The sequence below is a fragment of the Vulpes lagopus genome, chromosome 5, assembly GCF_018345385.1.
Source record: "Vulpes lagopus strain Blue_001 chromosome 5, ASM1834538v1, whole genome shotgun sequence".
Taxonomy (NCBI): Eukaryota; Metazoa; Chordata; class Mammalia; order Carnivora; family Canidae; genus Vulpes; species Vulpes lagopus.
The window spans coordinates 5284772-5302123 of record NC_054828.1 but is presented as its reverse complement, the minus strand read 5'-3'; the positions used below and the strand labels follow the sequence as shown (position 1 = coordinate 5302123).

The 17352-nt window shown below is 52.7% G+C and overlaps 1 protein-coding gene across 2 annotated transcripts in view; it reads right to left on the bottom strand.

Moving 5' to 3' along the window:
* Positions 1-1963: 1963 nt before the first annotated feature.
* SHISAL1 (shisa like 1) overlaps positions 1964-17352 on the bottom strand; it is a 74402-nt gene continuing 59013 nt past the window's right edge. For both annotated transcript variants that reach the window (XM_041757352.1, XM_041757351.1), the window contains exon 5: positions 1964-7362. In XM_041757352.1, coding sequence (XP_041613286.1) covers position 7362 — 1 coding nt within the window. In that variant the 3' untranslated portion in view covers positions 1964-7361. The remainder of the gene's footprint in view (positions 7363-17352) is intronic.

Below are 17352 nucleotides of genomic sequence, written 5' to 3'. Positions count from 1 at the left end.
TGGGATATAGCTGATCAGGTCATGCTTGATGCCCTGTGGTGCATTTTGATTGGGATTTTTGCATCTGTGTTGATGACTTTGCCAGGTTTGGGTATCAGGGTTCCTCTGGCCCCCACAAAATGAATTGAGGCCATTTCATACTTTTGTATACTTATTTTTCCCCTCCGGTTCTCCAGAAGAGCTTGCATAAGATGGGCTTGCTTTCTTCCTTGTAGGTTTGGTTGAAATTTGCAGGGCCTGGAGTTTTCTTAGTGGGAATAATTTCCCACTGCTTATGGATTCAATTTATCGAATAATTATAGGGCTCTTTAGAGTTCTATTTTCTAGTGTTGGTTTTGGGAACTTGTAATGCTTTAAAGAAAATTATCCATTTCTTTTCAATTTTCAGGTGTTTGGATACGATTTTTCCTAAGTTCATTATCTTTTATATATTTTTGAATATGTAGAGGCGACTTCTTTTTAATTTCTGGTATGGGCAACTGGAGACATCTCCTCTTTGTTCCAAGCCTGCCCATGGCACTCCATTGACCAATGGAGTCCAGACTGGGCACCCGAGGCCCTGAGGGAATCTGAGGCCAACCTCTGTCCCTTCGCCTGTGGTTACCCTGCTCCCAGCAGAAGAGACAACTGGGAGGGAGAGGGCAGCTTTCCAGGAGGACAGTCTTCATTCAGAGAGGTTATCCTATCCCCGCTCTAGAGCCAAGCAGGGAAGGTACATGAGTGTGTGTGTGTGTGTGTGTGTGCGCGCACATGTGTGTGTGTGTGTGTGTCTAGGGATGGTATTTTGAGATGACCAGTGTCAAAGATGACATCTTTGACCACAAAGATGTGGGGGGCCTGTAGGGAGAGAGGCATTGGCACTTCCTTCTTACTTGGTCTGCTCAGCCAGTGGACCTGCAGCCCTGCCTGAGCCCCCAGCCAGGGGCAGAGAGGATGGGAGGGCCAGGGGCTGAGGAAGGAGAGGTCGGAGACAGGGGGCCTTCTCACCTAGCTCTGCAGGGGGCAGGAAGCTTCCAGGGGGGACTAGGTGGCTGCCTGGGAGCAGGGGGCCTCAACAGTGAGGCTGTGGGCTGGTTTGCCATTGGAAGACCACAAGTCCCGTGTGTGGGTGTGGGTGCACATGCACAAATGGCTGCATCCTGGCCTGGTCCTCCTTGCTGGGAAGAGGGGCAGGTGGAGACCCCACAGGGTTCTCCCAAAGAAGCCTCAATGCACCCCAAGAACATGCCCACAGAACGTGCCCGCAGCAGCAAAAACAGTGACATGAAACCAGCTCCCTCCCACCCCCTTTTCTGGTCCCTTAACTCTGCTCCAGCCCAGACCCTGGCCACCCTGGGGAGCAGGGAAAGGGTAGGAGGCAGAGCTCTGAATGGTGTTTGAGACTGGAGCTTTGACTTGAACTGGACATGGTCCTAGCATCTGTAGAGCCACACTGTTCCAGCCAAATTGTTGGTAGGGCTGAGACCTGGAGGGAAGAGGGTCCGACGTGGCCCCCAGGGGCGGCAGGTATTGGAGGCACAAAGCCCCCATTTGCCCAATAAGCGTGTCTGTCGCTCCTGGAGAGCAGGGGCCTGGCCCTCCTCTGAGAACCCGCGGGATGGCACTCCATCATGTAGGGCCACTTTCCAAGCCAGGTATGAGACTATACCCCCCACCCTGGGAAGGGCGGCCCTCCGTTGCCCCAGCCCAGGCCCAGGGTTAACTGAGGTAACAAAGCAGCAGGCCACCACGCCAGACAATTATCCCCGGCCGGCCTGCCTGCGTGCTCACAGCTCCTGGTCCCCGTCCGGCCTCCTATCTACCCTTGGGGCTGGACCCCGAGCGCCACCCTGGACGACTCCTCAGCCCTCAGGGGAGGGCCTCAGGCCCTCCTGTGCCGGCCTTCCATGCTGAGCGCGACTGACCATTAGGGCAGGTTTCCTCCAGTGCGTTTGGACGCATTAAAGCAAGTTTTCACACAGGGAACAGTTGACAAGACACTCCTTTATTAAAACCTAAGGACATCTTTATAAAAACTACTGTATATAAAGACAAAAGCAGCGTAGCACAGTCAGTGTAAAATACATCATTATTATTACATTATTATTATTATCAGGAATATTATTGGTTTTTGGTTTTCCCAGTTATCAGCTCTCAGGGAGACCCTGTGCCTGTCCACGGGAAGTCGGGGTGCACAGGAGAAGGGATGTGCTCGGGCCCACCCTCACCTGTGTGCCCTCATGTGGCAGACCCCAAGGTGGACATGCCAGCCCGGGGGGAGGCATCCTGCCTTGTTACGGAGACTGAGCCCCTCTCCGCCGGCGCCCCACCGGTTATTGCACATCACCCAGGCTGCTTGTTGACCTGGGACGCATCCCACCAGCGTAAACATACAGAATGGGGGAGAGACGGAGAGAACACACGCGGGAACCCAGGCCAGGTTCTCTCAGGTCACCAGTTTGGTCCCACCCGCGACTTGCAATCACGAGCCCCAGCTATCCCCCTGACCCGGGTTCGTCTGACTGCTGTGGGCTCCTACACGTTTCGGAGGGTGGTGTGGGGGCCATTCACAGGGCACCCCGCTGCACAGACCCAGGGGATGCTGCTCCCACTGCAGTCCAAAGAAACGGGGTTCCTGGGAGCCCAATACCATTTCTATGACGGCATTGCCAGTGGTGCCTCCTGGGGGGGCCCTGCATTTCACTGTGTGAAGGGCAAATACATCGGGGTTTTAATGTAAAGGTAGGAGTTTTGGGGGGCGGTACAGTGTGACTACGGGTCAAAGCGGCTCACTCACCAAGCATCTATCTAGCACCAACTATCTGGTGGGGTCTGGTACCGGGAATTTGAGAGCTGGGGACAGTGCCACCTCCAAGGTCACTATCAGGGAGGGGATAGGGAAGTGTTGCCTATTTGCTCTGTGGATCTGGGTGTTCGATCTGTTAGGCACCGCGAGTCACTTCTCAGGTGATCGCAGCCTCTCCTACGGACATGGCGCGTCCCTGGACACCCCCGTGATTGGCAGCAAGTGCTCGCAGAGGCGCACTGGGTTCAGAGCTGGAGAATATTAGTTGGACAGATGAATGAACGCATGCATGAACGAATAGCTTTGCTAGGATGTTCTCTCTCGCGCGCCTGACTGCTCAGCAACCACATCTGCGTTCACTGGACTGCCATATGGGGCGGTTTGCGCCGCGAGGCAGGCAGGGGAGCCCCGTGCGGCATTGGTCACACCGCGGGTGAGCGGTGTCTGCGATCTGGAGGGTAAAGGGCATCGCCCCAGCCTGGGGATGGGCTCCGAGGCCACAGGTGGCAGTGAGCATGGTGTCACCATCCCTGGAGGGGGACGGGGGGAGTGGCTGCCCCCCTGACCTTACAAATGTTTCCTGGGGACCAGATAAGCGGTAAGCTCAAGAATTTCCGCAGATCACTCCTATTATCCCAGCCTTCGGGTTCCCATAGCAGACGACAGGGGCAGACAGGGCGGGGCACGGACATCTCCCGTGATGAGCACTGACCAGAAATGCCCCCCCAGTAACTCTACTTGGGGCTGTGACGTGAATCTGGATTGTAGAGGGAACTGCGTAAACCACTAAAATACTTTTTGGACGCCTGTGATTCTGGGAAACTCGTCCCTTTTTACAGCAGAGACTCCAGGAGACACAGTGGATGGGGTGTCAGCTGAGGGGGCAGACGGGGCCCCGGGCGGGAGGGACGGCCCAGGGCCAGGATCCCTACCCGGTGTGGACAAGGGTCTGGGGGGCCTCAGGGTGGTGGGAACAGTGCCAGGCACGGCCACGCACACGGCCTCGTTGTGACTGAAATGATCTCAGGAGAGCTTCGGATTGGATGGCAAGCCGGGAAGTGTCCCCTCGCAATCTGTCACCCCCACTCCTGACCGTGTTGCCCTGGATCCCATCACCTCCAACCTGCCCCAGTCCTTCCTTCTGTCCCGGGGCTCCACGTGCCTGAGCCGTGTGTTCTGGGAGATGAAGGGGAGCACCACCCACCCTAGCTAGCTGCCCACCTGCTCCTTCTAAAGGATCAGGGACCGCCAGAGGGACTGGATCCCCCTGCGTTGCGCACGTGTGCATGGTTGCCTGTGTGCATGCAACGTGCGTGTGTTTTCCATTAAGGCCTGTTTCAAACTGGTCCTGGTCGGTGTCAGATGCTCCCCTGGGTGGCTCCTTGAGGCTCAGGACAACTGCGGATGTTAAGGTGAGGGCGGAGGGCCTGAGGGTGCACCGGGTACTGGTTCTGGGTCGATTCCGAACCACACCAATCACACCAGATGCAGGCGAGAGATAAAGCGTTGAGCTGCCCGTCAACGCCAGGCCATTCCCAGTGGGAGGGGGTGCTTACTGACGGGTCAGGACACAGACCGCCCGGCGGGACAAACCCCCCAGTAAGGTATGCTGTCTTCTTCTTCCTCTGCTATTTATTTCTCTTTTTTTGTACTATTACTATTGTTATTTTTACATATTACGTGGTGATAGCCAGAAGCTCACAGTAAGAAGTAAACAGGCAGCTTGAAAAACCGGGTTTGGGAGTCACTAGGAAACACTAACTCTGTAAATCTCTACTTGAACTTGTCACGACCCCGTGTCTTATTCGCAGGGACACTCTACCGACTGGCACGGGGGCCTGTCACAGTAGGGTGGGATGGGTTTTCGCTGGGCTCCTGCAGGGTTTTGAGGGGCCCTTGACATGGGGGGTGGATGGCCCTGTGCACACGTGCCCTGCACTCAGGGCTCTCACACCTGGTGCCCCGTCTCACCCCTCAGCTGGCCCCGTCTGTCTGCTGAGCCACACGTGGGAGGCCCCCACACAAATAGGATGTTCCATCCTGAGCCCCATAGGTTTTACTGGTCTCCCTGGTGAGAGTGCTGGCAGGGGCCGGATGCTGAGTCCTACAAGCTGCAGCTCTGTGAGCGTCACCCAGGACCACAGAAAGACAGAGGTGCAAGCCCCCTAAATACCTGGTCTGACTCCTTCCTCTTAACCCAGGGGGAACCTGAGGACAGAGAAGGCACAGGACTGGCCCGAGGTCACACGGCTCTTAGTGCAGAGCTGATGTCAGAATCTGGGTCTGGTGCCTCCCCGTACCCCTCTACCCCCCGCTTTCAACCCTCAAGTTCTCCGGATTCCCCAGGCTCTGCTCCCCAGATGCAGGTGACAGCTGATCCCCCTGGGCTGGGCGGCTGCCAAGCCCCCCTCCCCATAGCTCCCCACAGCAGCCTGGGCAAAGGAAGACAGGCCCATCCCTACTCAAGACCCCAACAAAGTCTTCCCCCTTTGCATCTGCCAGCCATGTGTTTGGGTGCCGCTGTCTGGGGGAGAAGCACAAAGCCGCGGGCTTGGTCCGCCGCAGGTGAACGGGCGCAAGTCACGGGGCCCCTCTGCGTCTTGGTTTCCTAGGCCATGACACGGGGAGCCGGAGAGCCGGGTTGCCTGGAAAATCCTTTATCAGAGGATGGGGAGTTGTGTCTGTGCGGCCTTCCAGAGCTGGACTCCCCGCCCTCAACTCCTTCTGTCCTCCCTCTGGGTCCCAGCCATCCTAGATCCCGGATTTCTTTGGTTCTTTGAAACACTCAAGCGTGCTGCTGCCCCAGGGCCTTTGCGCTGGGATGCTCTTCCCCTGCCTTCCAGGCCCATGGCTGGCTCTTGCTTATCATCCAGATTTGGGCTTCCGGGTCACCTGCTCAGAAAGGCATTCCCAGACCCAGACTGTGCAACCTCAACACCCTCCGCAACAGATTGTTCTGGCTGAAATCTCGGCGGGGCGCTCACCACTACTGCTGCATCCTGACTCACTTCTCGTCCTCTCCCCAACTGGAAAACCAGCCCCACGAACAGGAGCCTCGCCGCTCACTGCTGCGCCTGAAGAGCAGTCTGTGTGCAAGAGCACTGGGTCTGGCTAAGCAAGGAACACGCCATCAGAGGGACACACGTTTATTGAGCAGGGTCCCCCGTGCTAAGAGCTGGGGGGAGACCTGGTTATTACTAACACCAGTGGAATGAGTGTGTCTACACTGGCATGACATCATTTCCCGGACAATGCCCTTCCATGTGTATGCCCTAGGCCCGCGGGGTGGGTGGCGGGTGGGGGAGCTCTGGGGAATGGATGTTAGAGGCATCCCGGTTTGCGTGGGACTCTGAAGTGGAATGGTTTCTAGACACTTGCCCCTGGGGCTTCTGCAGAACCTCATCACTGTGTCCAGCACAGATCTGTCTGTCTGTCCCACCCCTGCCTGCAGGGCAGGGACAAGGCCTGCCTGACTCAGGTCTAGTCCCCATCACTGCCCAGCCTGGGGCCTGACACAGCAGATGCGTAACCAGAATGCGCCGTGTGGATGAGAGCTGCAGGGCAGTGACAGCAGAGAATGGCAATGGCCAGTCTGCTGAGAAATCACTGGGGAGATGTCCCAGGGACTGTGCTGGGGGTACCTTGGACTTTGGGTTCTATACCCCTAAGATCAAACAGAGGGGCTGGTCTCCTGGCTGTGTGACCCTGGGCACCTTCCCTGCTCAGAACCATTTCTGCAGGGGGTTCACCACAGCCCCCTCCCAGGCGGTGAGAGAGGGAGCGCATGAAGACACGCAGCCCAGTGCCTGCCCCATGGACGGCCCAAGATGCGTGGCCTCCTTTCATGACACTGCTATGGGAACAAATTCCATAAGAACAAACCCTCATGAGCATTTTCAAATCCCCAGCGCCCTCTGAGACCTCGGGGGGCTGTGCCCCAGGCTCGCTGGCTCACAGCTGCCAGCTACAGCAAGAAGCTTGAACCGGGACGCTGGCAAGGGCCCCCACCACCGGTGACCTGTGCCCATCAGAGGACTCGGGGGGACTCCAATAGAAACCAATCAATCAAACAAAAAGAACACCTCATATCACACGCCCACGCGTGCACGCGCGCACACACACGCATACACACGTGCACACATACACTCACATTTGGTATCCTGACACAGATAGGCCCACAGGCCACAACTGGACGGAGTAGAGACAAGGGGCCCACAGGAACGATGCACAGGCCTAATCCCTACGGCTTGAATTAGCCAGAGCAGCTTTGTGTTGGTCATCCTGAGTCCACAACGGCGTCACCTCTCAGAAGCCACCAGCCCAGAATGGGACTATTGCTTGCAGACGGGTGGCTCAAGACCCCTCCCTTACAACCCCTGGCCCCTACCCCTGAGTTTGCTCCTAATCTTGGAAGTCCATGGAAGGGGGTTGTGGGCACAGGTGGCATTTCTTCCTCTGCCACCGCCGCAGCCACCTTGGCTCTCCCGGGGATCTCTGTTGAAGCTGTTCTTCCTGGAGGCTGGGCCGGGTGCTTCGGGTCTCACCTCCCCCATCCTGAGGCACGGCAAAAGGGTTTTCTGGGGAAGCAAAAGGAAACAAAATATCACATGGTGTCTCCTCCATGGGGACTCACTGAGGACATTTCTCTTGGGCCTCAGTGCCCGGAGAAGGCAGGTTTTCCCTGAGTGCATGACTTCTGGATATTGAGAGCCATTTTTTTTCCTCTTCTCAAATTATTTATTTGAGAGAGCAGAGTGAGAGTGAGAGCAAGAGAGAGCACAGGCTGGGGTAAGGGGAAAAGGGAGAGGGAGAAGCAGCCTCTCCACTGAGCAGGGAGCCTGATGAGGGGCTGGATTCCAAGACGCCAGGATTATGACCTGAGCTGAAGGCAGATGCTTAACCAATTGAGCCACCTAGGTGCCCCTGGATATTGAGAACGACTTGACTTTAAGACTGGAAGCAAGATAAGCAAGTCTGCTGCCACCATGGCTCCATTCTGTACCAGCACTCGTGGCCCATGTAATAAGACAAGAAAAAACTGTAGCATCTTAGGAGTGGAAGAGAAGAAACTGAGTTACAATCAATGGCAGATAATGTACACAGAAAATCCAAGAGAATCAACAGGCTAATTATTAGAACAGAGTGCAAATACAGAGATACGATCTTCAATCCAGGAGGTAATCAGATTAATTTACAAAACCCAACTGTGTTCATCTATCTCAACAATTACCGACTAATTATGTGTCTTAGCTTGCGTCATTCCAGTTAACACCTGTTGTCCTGACATAATTTTTAATATTGTTCCCCTTACCTGCTAATAAGTATTTTGATTTGGATTTTAAACGATATGGTCACCCTTGCTATAAAAAAAAAAACAGAAAATATTAGGGTGCTTAGTTGGCTGAGTCGGATAAGGGTCTGCCTTTGGCTCAGGTCATGATCCTGGCATCCTGGGATCCAGCCCCGCACTGGGCTCCCTGCTCAGTGGGGAGTCTGCTTCTCCCTCTGCCTTTGCCCCTTACCCGCCCCCCATGCTCTCTGTGTCTCAAATAAATGAAGTCTTTAAAAAAACCCTAGAAAATATTAACAGATACAGATACCATTCATAATTATAATAAAAACCATTATGAATCTTGAAATCACATCACTGGATTGATCGTATCCTACAAAGCCATGGAAGGGAAACCAGGGTGTTCTTAGCACAGGGATGTGCTCAGGAGACCAATGGAGCAGAGCCAGGTGGGTAAACACTGGCCCATGGGGCGCTTGCAGCCTCGACTGGCAGAGTCGAGATGGCACTGTGAGTCCCCTGTCCTATGTCCAATTATAGGGGCAACTGCTCAGTCACAAATACTTACCTTTCCAGACCTCCTTGCAGATGGGGTGGTCACATGACCCAGTCTTGTGTAAGTACAAGTCCACTAGGAAGGGGACATGAATCCAGATAAGAGCAGGAGAAGGAGAGACACTTACTAATGCAGGTGAAGTAGCAAGCAGGGAGAAACCTGGTTCTGGTGGTGGCATCACCACCTCTGGTGGAAGTGACTGCTCATCTCCATATTAGTGCAGCTGGACCTCTGCTACTTGCATCTGATTATAGCTCTTCACTGATAAACCATCTTCAACCAAGCTGCAGGGCACGTTAGGAGGGGCGGTGGGGGGGCAGCGGGGAGTGGATGGAGGGGCTCTGACAAAGCCAGCACAGCCCATCTTTCCAGAGCAGGTGAGAATCCCAGAAGCAGAGCCAACCTCCCCACTCTGCATCAGTAGGAACGTGTGCATGGGCTCAGGGCTGGGATTCCACAGAGCCTTCTCTGCTCTTTCCCAGAACAAAGGCAGGTCCAGTGATCCCCCACCATCTGCTTTATCTTTCTCCATAGCTTCCATCTCTGTTCAGGACACCACAGATTTTACTTCCTGGTCTAGTTTGCTGTTTGTCTCCCCCAACTAGAAAGTAAGCTACAAGAGGGCCAAAGTGTGTGCTTTGTTCTCTGCTGTGTTGCCAGGGTCTGGAGCAGTAACCTGCACATAGATAGCAGGGGCTTCATAAATATTGGCTGAATGAATGAATGAATGACTTAAAACCCAGATGGACCATCTTTCAAGTTTAACATCAACAGAAACACTTTTTGAGCCTATTTTTGAAATATAATCCCCATGAGTCCTTCTTATATAAATTACAAGAGGACACACTTAGGGTAAACCAAGGCCAAACGGGCTGAGTTTGGTGAGGGCACAAGCAGTGAGAATCTATTCAATGGTATGACCGTCTGAAACAAATCCAAGGACTGTGACTATCCTAGGCAAGATTGGGAGAGAAAAGCAGAGGCCTGGTGTAAATAACAATAGATAGCATGGTAGAGGTTAGAAGGAGGGAGGGAATTTAAGTAGATTATTCTTCATCGCTTTTATTTAGGGATCTCAATCTTTCAGAGGTTTAGGTAAAATTAGAGGTAGGACAGTAAACAGAAAAAATATCATAAAATAGAATGGACTAAAGTCATTTGGTGGAAGGGAGAGAAGGAAGGAAAACAGATATATTCTAATTTGGACATTCTTCATATGTAGGGAGAAAATAAACACTGTCTAAAGAAATAGAGAATTAAGGGCATCATATCACAGTATAATTATAAAGATAACCACAGGATTAAAAACACAGCTTTGCAAATTGTCAGAAGACATATACACAAAAAATAAAACAAAGAAAACAGAGACCATATGGTGAAAATTGACAACCCCCACAAAAGCTCTAAAAGCAGAAAGCATATCACAAACCATGACAAAAGTAACACCAAATGTATCTGTCATGTCCGTAAATGTTAATGAGCCATACACACTTGCTTAGAAAAAAAAAGACTCTCAGTCCAGATTACAAACAAAATCCACTGAAGGTGGGATGAGTCACACAGGTTTTACATAAAAGGGTGGACGGATGATGAAAACATCCCCTGGACTGTTGTACAACAGCAGCGATGTACTTAAGGCCACTGAACTTTACACTTCAGGTGGTCATTGTGGTAAATTTTATGTTATGACATTTTTTTTTAAAGATTTTATTTATTTATTCATGAAAGAGACAGAGAGAGAGAGGCAGACACACAGGCAGAGGAAGAAGCAGGCTCCATGCAGGGAGCCCAATGCAGGACTCGATCCCGGGTCTCCAGGATCAGGCCCTGGACTGAAGTCAGCGCTAAACTGCTGAGCCACCTGGGCTGCCCCTGTTATGACTTTTACCACAGTTATATATATATGTATATATATAAAAGGATGGGTAGAAACATAACAAACAAATGCAAATGAAGAGAATTCTATTTATTAGATAAAGCTGAAGTCAGAGCAAGAAACAGTGTATGGGAAAAAGAAGGGTGTTGTGTGGGGATCAAGGATGAGAGTCATCATGAGGATCTCAAATTAATGAACGTCTGTGCAACAAATAACATAGCCTCTGCATTGCAGAGCAAGAACTGCTGGAAATGAAGGAAGAAAAAGACGGAGCATGCTGGTATTCGTGTATTCTAGGTCCTTCACAGATAAAGTTGACAAAAACATGAATAAAAACATAGCTGGCCAAATATCTAATTAATAACATACTGTGTGTGCATGTGCACACGTGTGTGCATGCAGGTGTGTGTGCAGGTGTGTGTGCAGGTGTGTGCATTAAACAGAATTCTATTTGAATCGAATCCTATTCAAATGTTCTTGAAAAAAAGGACACACAGGAAGTGCCTGTCAGGCCACAAAGAACGTGAATTCCAAAATTTAAAAACCGGATAACGTTCTCTGATCACGATACACTAGAATTTGAAAATACTTATAACAAAAACCGCACAACAGAACAAACTCTACCACCAAGAAGCTTAAAAACTCTAAAATAACTTGTGAGTCCGAGAGACAGCCAAAAAAAATTAAAATCTCAGAGTATGGAGATAATAATAAAAATAAAAATACCATATCTCGGAATCTGTGGGATGTTTGGGCAATGCTCAGAGGAAAATGTATGGCTTTAAATGCTGATATTCATAAAGAGGACATGAATTAACTTCTCCAACTCAGAAAGTTAGAAACGGCCAGATAAGCTCAAGGAAGGCATAGGAAAGCAAGCGATAAATTAAAACTGAAATGAAGTTAAAAACAAGGGAAGGAAGGAAGAAAGAAACCCAATTTCTGGTTCTCTGAAAAACCATGGAACGTTAGCTGTTGGTGAATCTAGGGGCGGAAGGAGGAGGCGAGCACGTGGCAGTGGCCTGTGCTTCCGTTTTCTCCTTCTGCTTCTCCACCGTCCCTCAGTCCTTCCACACAGGCTTCGGCTCCAGGGATTGTGCAGAATTTGCCCTTGCCAAGGTCACCAAGGGCCCCTGTGTCACTAAATCCAGCTGTGAGATCTCAGTCCCTTTCTGGCTCGGCCCCCTCGGCACCGTTGACCCAGGGGATCACTCGTCCTGCCTCCGGGACCCGGCGGACCCTCTCCGGGTTCCCCTCCTGTTTCTCTGGCCACCGCTGCTCAGGCTCCTCTCTGGGAACCTCCCCATCTGCCTGTCTCCTTTCCTCTCCATCCCCGCTCATGTCCTCCCAGGGACCCAGACGCTCCCTCCGTCGACGACTCCCTGGCCTCAAGCTCTCACATGATCTCCAACACTGTCCACTCGACGTGGCCAGTCGGAGACTTACCACCCATCTCAAACTTAACCTTCTCAGAACTAGAACCCGGATCTTCTCTCCCGGTCAACCTTCCCACGATTGTCCCGACCTCACTTCTTGCTGCTCGCATCAGAGCCCCAGGGCCACCTCCGGCCCCCGTCTTCCTCTCCAAGCCCACTGCAATCCATCAGTGAGCCCTGCTGGCTCTGCCTTCTGCTGCATCTGTGAACCGCTGCTTCCTGCACCCTTGTCTCCCACCACAGGCCAAGCCCACGGGGCTCCTGCAGTGGCTCTGGGGCAGCCGAGTTATGTCCCTGCTCAGCTCAAAACACCCAGTGGCCCTCATCCCACCACAGGGGAAGCCAAAACCTTCCTCTCCATCTTCTCTGATCACGTCCCTGTCTTCTCTCTTTTATTCACTCCAGTCCATCCCTGGTGGCTCATTTTATGGGCCAGCTTGACTGGGCCAATGGGCGTGGGGCCAGAGAGCTGGTCTTGTATGATTCTGAGTGTGTCTGGGAGGGTGCTTCTGGGCAGGAGACTCACATCTGGATCAGATGACCGTGTAAAGCCGACAGCCCTTCCCAGTCCGTTGAAAACCGGAATAGAACAAACCGACTCTGGGAAAATTCCCTCTTTGCCAGGCTGTCTTTGGACTGGGATGTCGGTCTTCTCCTGCCTTCAGACTTGGCCCATACTGGCTGTCCTGGCTCTCCTGATTGCCAACTGCAGATCGTGGGACTGCCCAGCCTCCAAGACTGCATGAGCCAACTCCTTCAGTAAATCTCTTTATACACACGTACGTATACCTACGGGGTGTCAGTATCTATCTCTACAGCATATCTACATACCTAGAGGCTGTCTATATCGACATCTATGGCATTTCTAGGTATCTACGGCGTTTCCAGGTATCTACAGCACGTCTATATCTATGGCATGTCTGTATCTATATCTACGGCATGTCTATATCTATATCTCCCTGTCCCTATACACGTGTCTATATCTGTAACTGCGGTGTATCTCTACCTACAGTGCATCTCTATCTACAGCGTACTTGAATTTATATCTACAGCGTGTCTATATCTCTGGCGTGTCTGTATTGATATCTACAGCATACGTATATCTACAGCATATCTGTATCTATATAGTATATGTATATCTACAGCGTACCTATATCTAAGGTGTGTCTATCTCTATCTACAGCAGGTCTATACCTACAGGCTATCTATATCTGTAGCATGTCTGTATCTACGTGTCTCTATACACGTATCTATATCTGTAACTGCAGCGTATCTCTATCTACAGCGTGCCTGCATTTATAACTACAGTGCGTCTATGCATCTACAGCAGTCCATGTCTATAGTGTGTCTGTATCTATATCTACAGCATGTCTATATCTACAGCGTATCTATATCTAAGGTGTATCTATCTATATTCACCGCATGTCTATATCTATATCTACGTGTCTCTATACGTGTGTCTATATCTGTAACTGCAACGTATCTCTATCTACAGAGCATAACTGCAGCGTGCCTGTATTAATAACTACAGCGCATCTGTATCTATATCTACAGCATGTTTATGTCTACAGCACGCCTGTATCGATATCTACAGCGGGTCTATATCCACAGTATGTCTATAGCTACAGCTACAGCGTATCTATATCGGCATTTCCAGTGTATCAATATCTACTTCTACATCTGTCCACTAGTTTTGTGTTTCTAGAAGACCCAGATTAATGCACCACCTGCACCCATCTCTTCTCTGAGATAAACACATGGCTTTTCCCTCACGGCCTTCAAGTCATCTGTGGCTACCCCACCAAGTTACACTCTTTCTCGAACTCCTTCCCCGTTCTCATACTGCTTTTCTCTCTAGCACGTACAACATCCTAACAGTACACAGGTTTGACATACATATTTTTAAAAATATCCTCCGTACATAATAGTAGTACTTTTCATTGGTTTTTTGGTGCACGACCACATCCCCAGGGATGCTAGATGCAGACAGAGCAGGTGCTCGGTAAAATGAAGTAACTGGACAAATAGCGAGAGAAGAGTGAGGGACCCTACCCACTCAACTCTGTCTGACTCGATCAGAAAACCTTGACGAAATGAGTGAATTTCCAACAAAAGAGAAATTATCCCAAGGATCCAGGAGTTGAGAATCTAAACAGACCAACTGCCAAGAAGGAAAACTATCAGATCGCAAATCCAAAGTCTAAAATAAGAGCAATGCCAACCAAAGCCCTAACGAGATGGCGTTCTGGAGCACGAACAACAGGACGCTTCCACATCCTGCCCTCGTCACATTGGCAAAGCTCTAGACGGCTGAGCGCTCCGGGCGTCGCCTGGGTTGTGGGGCGGGGAGAGCCTCTGCTTCACGGCTCGTGGGAGGGAAGCAAGGTCATTTCTGGAAGGCAGTTTGACGCGCGGCAAAGTTACGGGTGCATGTGCCCTCCGACCCAGTGACTAAACTTGACAGTCATCCTCCAAATATGTGCACAACGGCAAAGCGCGCAGGGGCTCGATCGTCGCAGCGAAGCGGGCAATAGTGGAGATTAGGCCCAGTGAAACGTCCGCCCGCAGGGCGCTGCTTCCAAAGCAAAGGCTCCCCATTCGTGATGGACGCAGATACCAGGAAGGCCCAGGCAGCTGTCCGGGAGCGCTGGCAGCCCCATCCTCACACGCCTCCCGCTGTCCCGCTGTCCAATCCCTGTCCCAGCTGTCCTCGGGATTTGTGACTCTAATCCTGTCCACACGCTGGGGACTCTTCCCTGAACTGTAGTCTCTCAAACACCCAGCCACCTCTGGGATATCCTCCTTGCGTGCCTAGCAGGCGGCTCATTCCTGACATGGCCCAAACCGAACTCCTATGCTACCTTCTAAATCCATTCCCCTTCAAGACCCCCCTCTCAGCTGATGGTGGCTCCATCCTTCCCGTAGCTCAGGTCAAAAGACTGGGAGCTGGCTGTCCTTGGCTTGCTTTCTCTCACGCCAAGGTCCAACCCCTCAGCCCATCTCACCATTCAAAACACACGCAGAATCTCACCACTTCTCACCACTCCCACCATCACCGCCACAGTCCAAGCCACCGTCCTCGAGGATTTCAATCCTCTTAACCGAGTTCTCTGCCCTTGCCTCCTTACAGTATATTCTCAACACAGAAGCCAGAGTTCTCTTTTTATATATTTTTTAAATATATAGAAAAATTTTTTTACATATTTAAAAAAATACATCTTAAATCTTTTCTTCTTGAAACTCTCTAATGGCTTCTTATCACCAAAGCTCTGGTGACTGACTCCATGCTGCCCCCACATACTCCTCTGCCATGGTCTCCTGCCATGTCCTTTTGTCTTCCTCACCAGCCACATGGGGCTCTTTGCTGTGCCTCCAACATTCCTGGGTGCTCCTGCCTCAGGGCCTTTGTACTTGCTGTGCCCTCTGCCTAGGCATCTGTGCACAGCTCATTTTCTCAGCAATCTCAGGTGTGGGTGCAGACGGCTCTTTAGGGAGGCCTTCCGGACTCCCCTGCACCCCCCACCCCAAGCCCTGCTCACTGCTCACTGCTATGCTCCTCACAGGCAGGGAAGTGCTGAGACAGAGGAAGCCCCAGGGACTAAGGGAAGAGGAAAGTCAGGGGAAGCTTGCAGAGGAAGCCCAGGTACTTGCGTAGACTGCTTGGCTCCCCCCGGGGTGTAGGAACCGAGGGTGTGAAATGATGCTCCCAGGCACTTTGCAGGTGGCCTGGCTCCTCATCGCCAGCAGCCCGGAGAAACTGGGGCTTGGGGCCAGCACTCTTTCACTCAGGACCAATGTCAGGGCCTCCTCCGAGGCCCTTCTGGAAGCTCTTACTGCTGGCATCTTTTGCTGGGCCTGGGTCGGGTGCTGGGGGCACAGGCCTGAGTCAGGTGGGAGCCCTGTCCTTGAGGGCTCTCCACTGGTGGGGGAGCCACGTGGGGACTCCCAAACAGGAGCAGGAGGTGCACGCTGCATCAGGGGTGAGTGTCTGGGGCCCCGGGGGTGTGGCTTGGACAGAGGCGATGGGATTGGGGTTGGGGATGCTCGGGGAAAGCTCTCAGGGAGCTGGTGGCGAGAGGGGGCCTGAGCAGGGCCGGGAGGACGAGGAGGCCATTTGGAGGCTCGCAGCGGGCGGCATGAGATGCTCCTGGTGGCGGCGAGTCTGGAGAGTGGCAGCCACCAAGCAGTCCCCCCACCAGGCAGAGGCCCTGGACGTGATCCTAGGGCTCGGGGTGCAGACCTGGACACTGCTTCCTCATTCTAATAGAGGCAGGGGTCTGGGCTGATGTGCTGGGCGTTTCTTCTGTGCACTCACTTTCCTTTTTTTTTTTTTTTTTTAAAGATTTTATTTATTTATTCATGAGAGACACAGAGAGAGAGGGAGAAGCAGGCTCCTCACTATGAGCCCGATGTGGGACTCGATCCCACGACCCTGGGATCACGCCCTGAGCCTAAGGCAGACACTCAACTGCTGGGCCACCCGGGGCCCCCTGTGCACACACTTCCCATGCATGGTCTCCCGGAGCTCTCAGCCCTGCGAGGCAGGCACGTTATTCCCCCCATGTACAGATGGGGACACTGAGGCTCAGCTGGGCTGGGGGGGGGTCACAGGTCCCCTGGGTGCGCGGTCTGGGCTGCCAGCCCCTGTGCGCAGCTGTGGCTCTGGGGCAGGGCTGGGGCCTGGTGGGTTGGGCGCAGGGAGGTGGCTGGGTGGTGGCCCCCGCAGGGGAGAGGTGAGGGCCTGGATCCCAGGGGCCCACGGGGAGGGATGAGGGGCGTCCCAGCTGGTGTCTGCAACCTCACTGGGGAAGATAGAGGAGCACCTGGTGATTTGAATCACAATGCAGGCTTCCCGAAGGCTGAGTGAGTCTGTGACAGTGGCAGTTGGCTGACAAGAGCAGACGAGTCACAAGGCCCAACATGACTAATTGCCAGGTGAGCTACAGACAGCGTGCCCCTCAGCAGTGATGAGAGCTCAGTTTGTGAGGCTCTGACTCTACACCAGGCGTGGGGCGGGGAGTGTGCAGCACGCCTGCCAGCGCATTCCCACGGCCCCTGGAGAGGTGGGGACTCTAGCATCCAGGCCTTACAAGGAGCAAACGGGGCAGGCATCCCAAACGAACCGAACCGTGCCGGGTAAGACAGCAGTCCCATGGAGGTGACGGCAGCGTCCCCCCCCCCCAACCCCCCCGCCTCCCCCCCCCACCCCGCCAGGGCAGAGCTCTTAAGCCACGAAGGAGGTGGTCTTTGAAGGCTGTCTGGAGGAGGTGCGCTTGTGCAACACAAGCGTTGGGATGATGTGACATAAAGCTACGATGAATTGTCCCTGCGCACACCCCCGGGAACCAACTGAGATGTAAAAGCCTGGCCACCCGAGGGCTGGGGAAGGAGCCGAGCGGCGGGACGTCA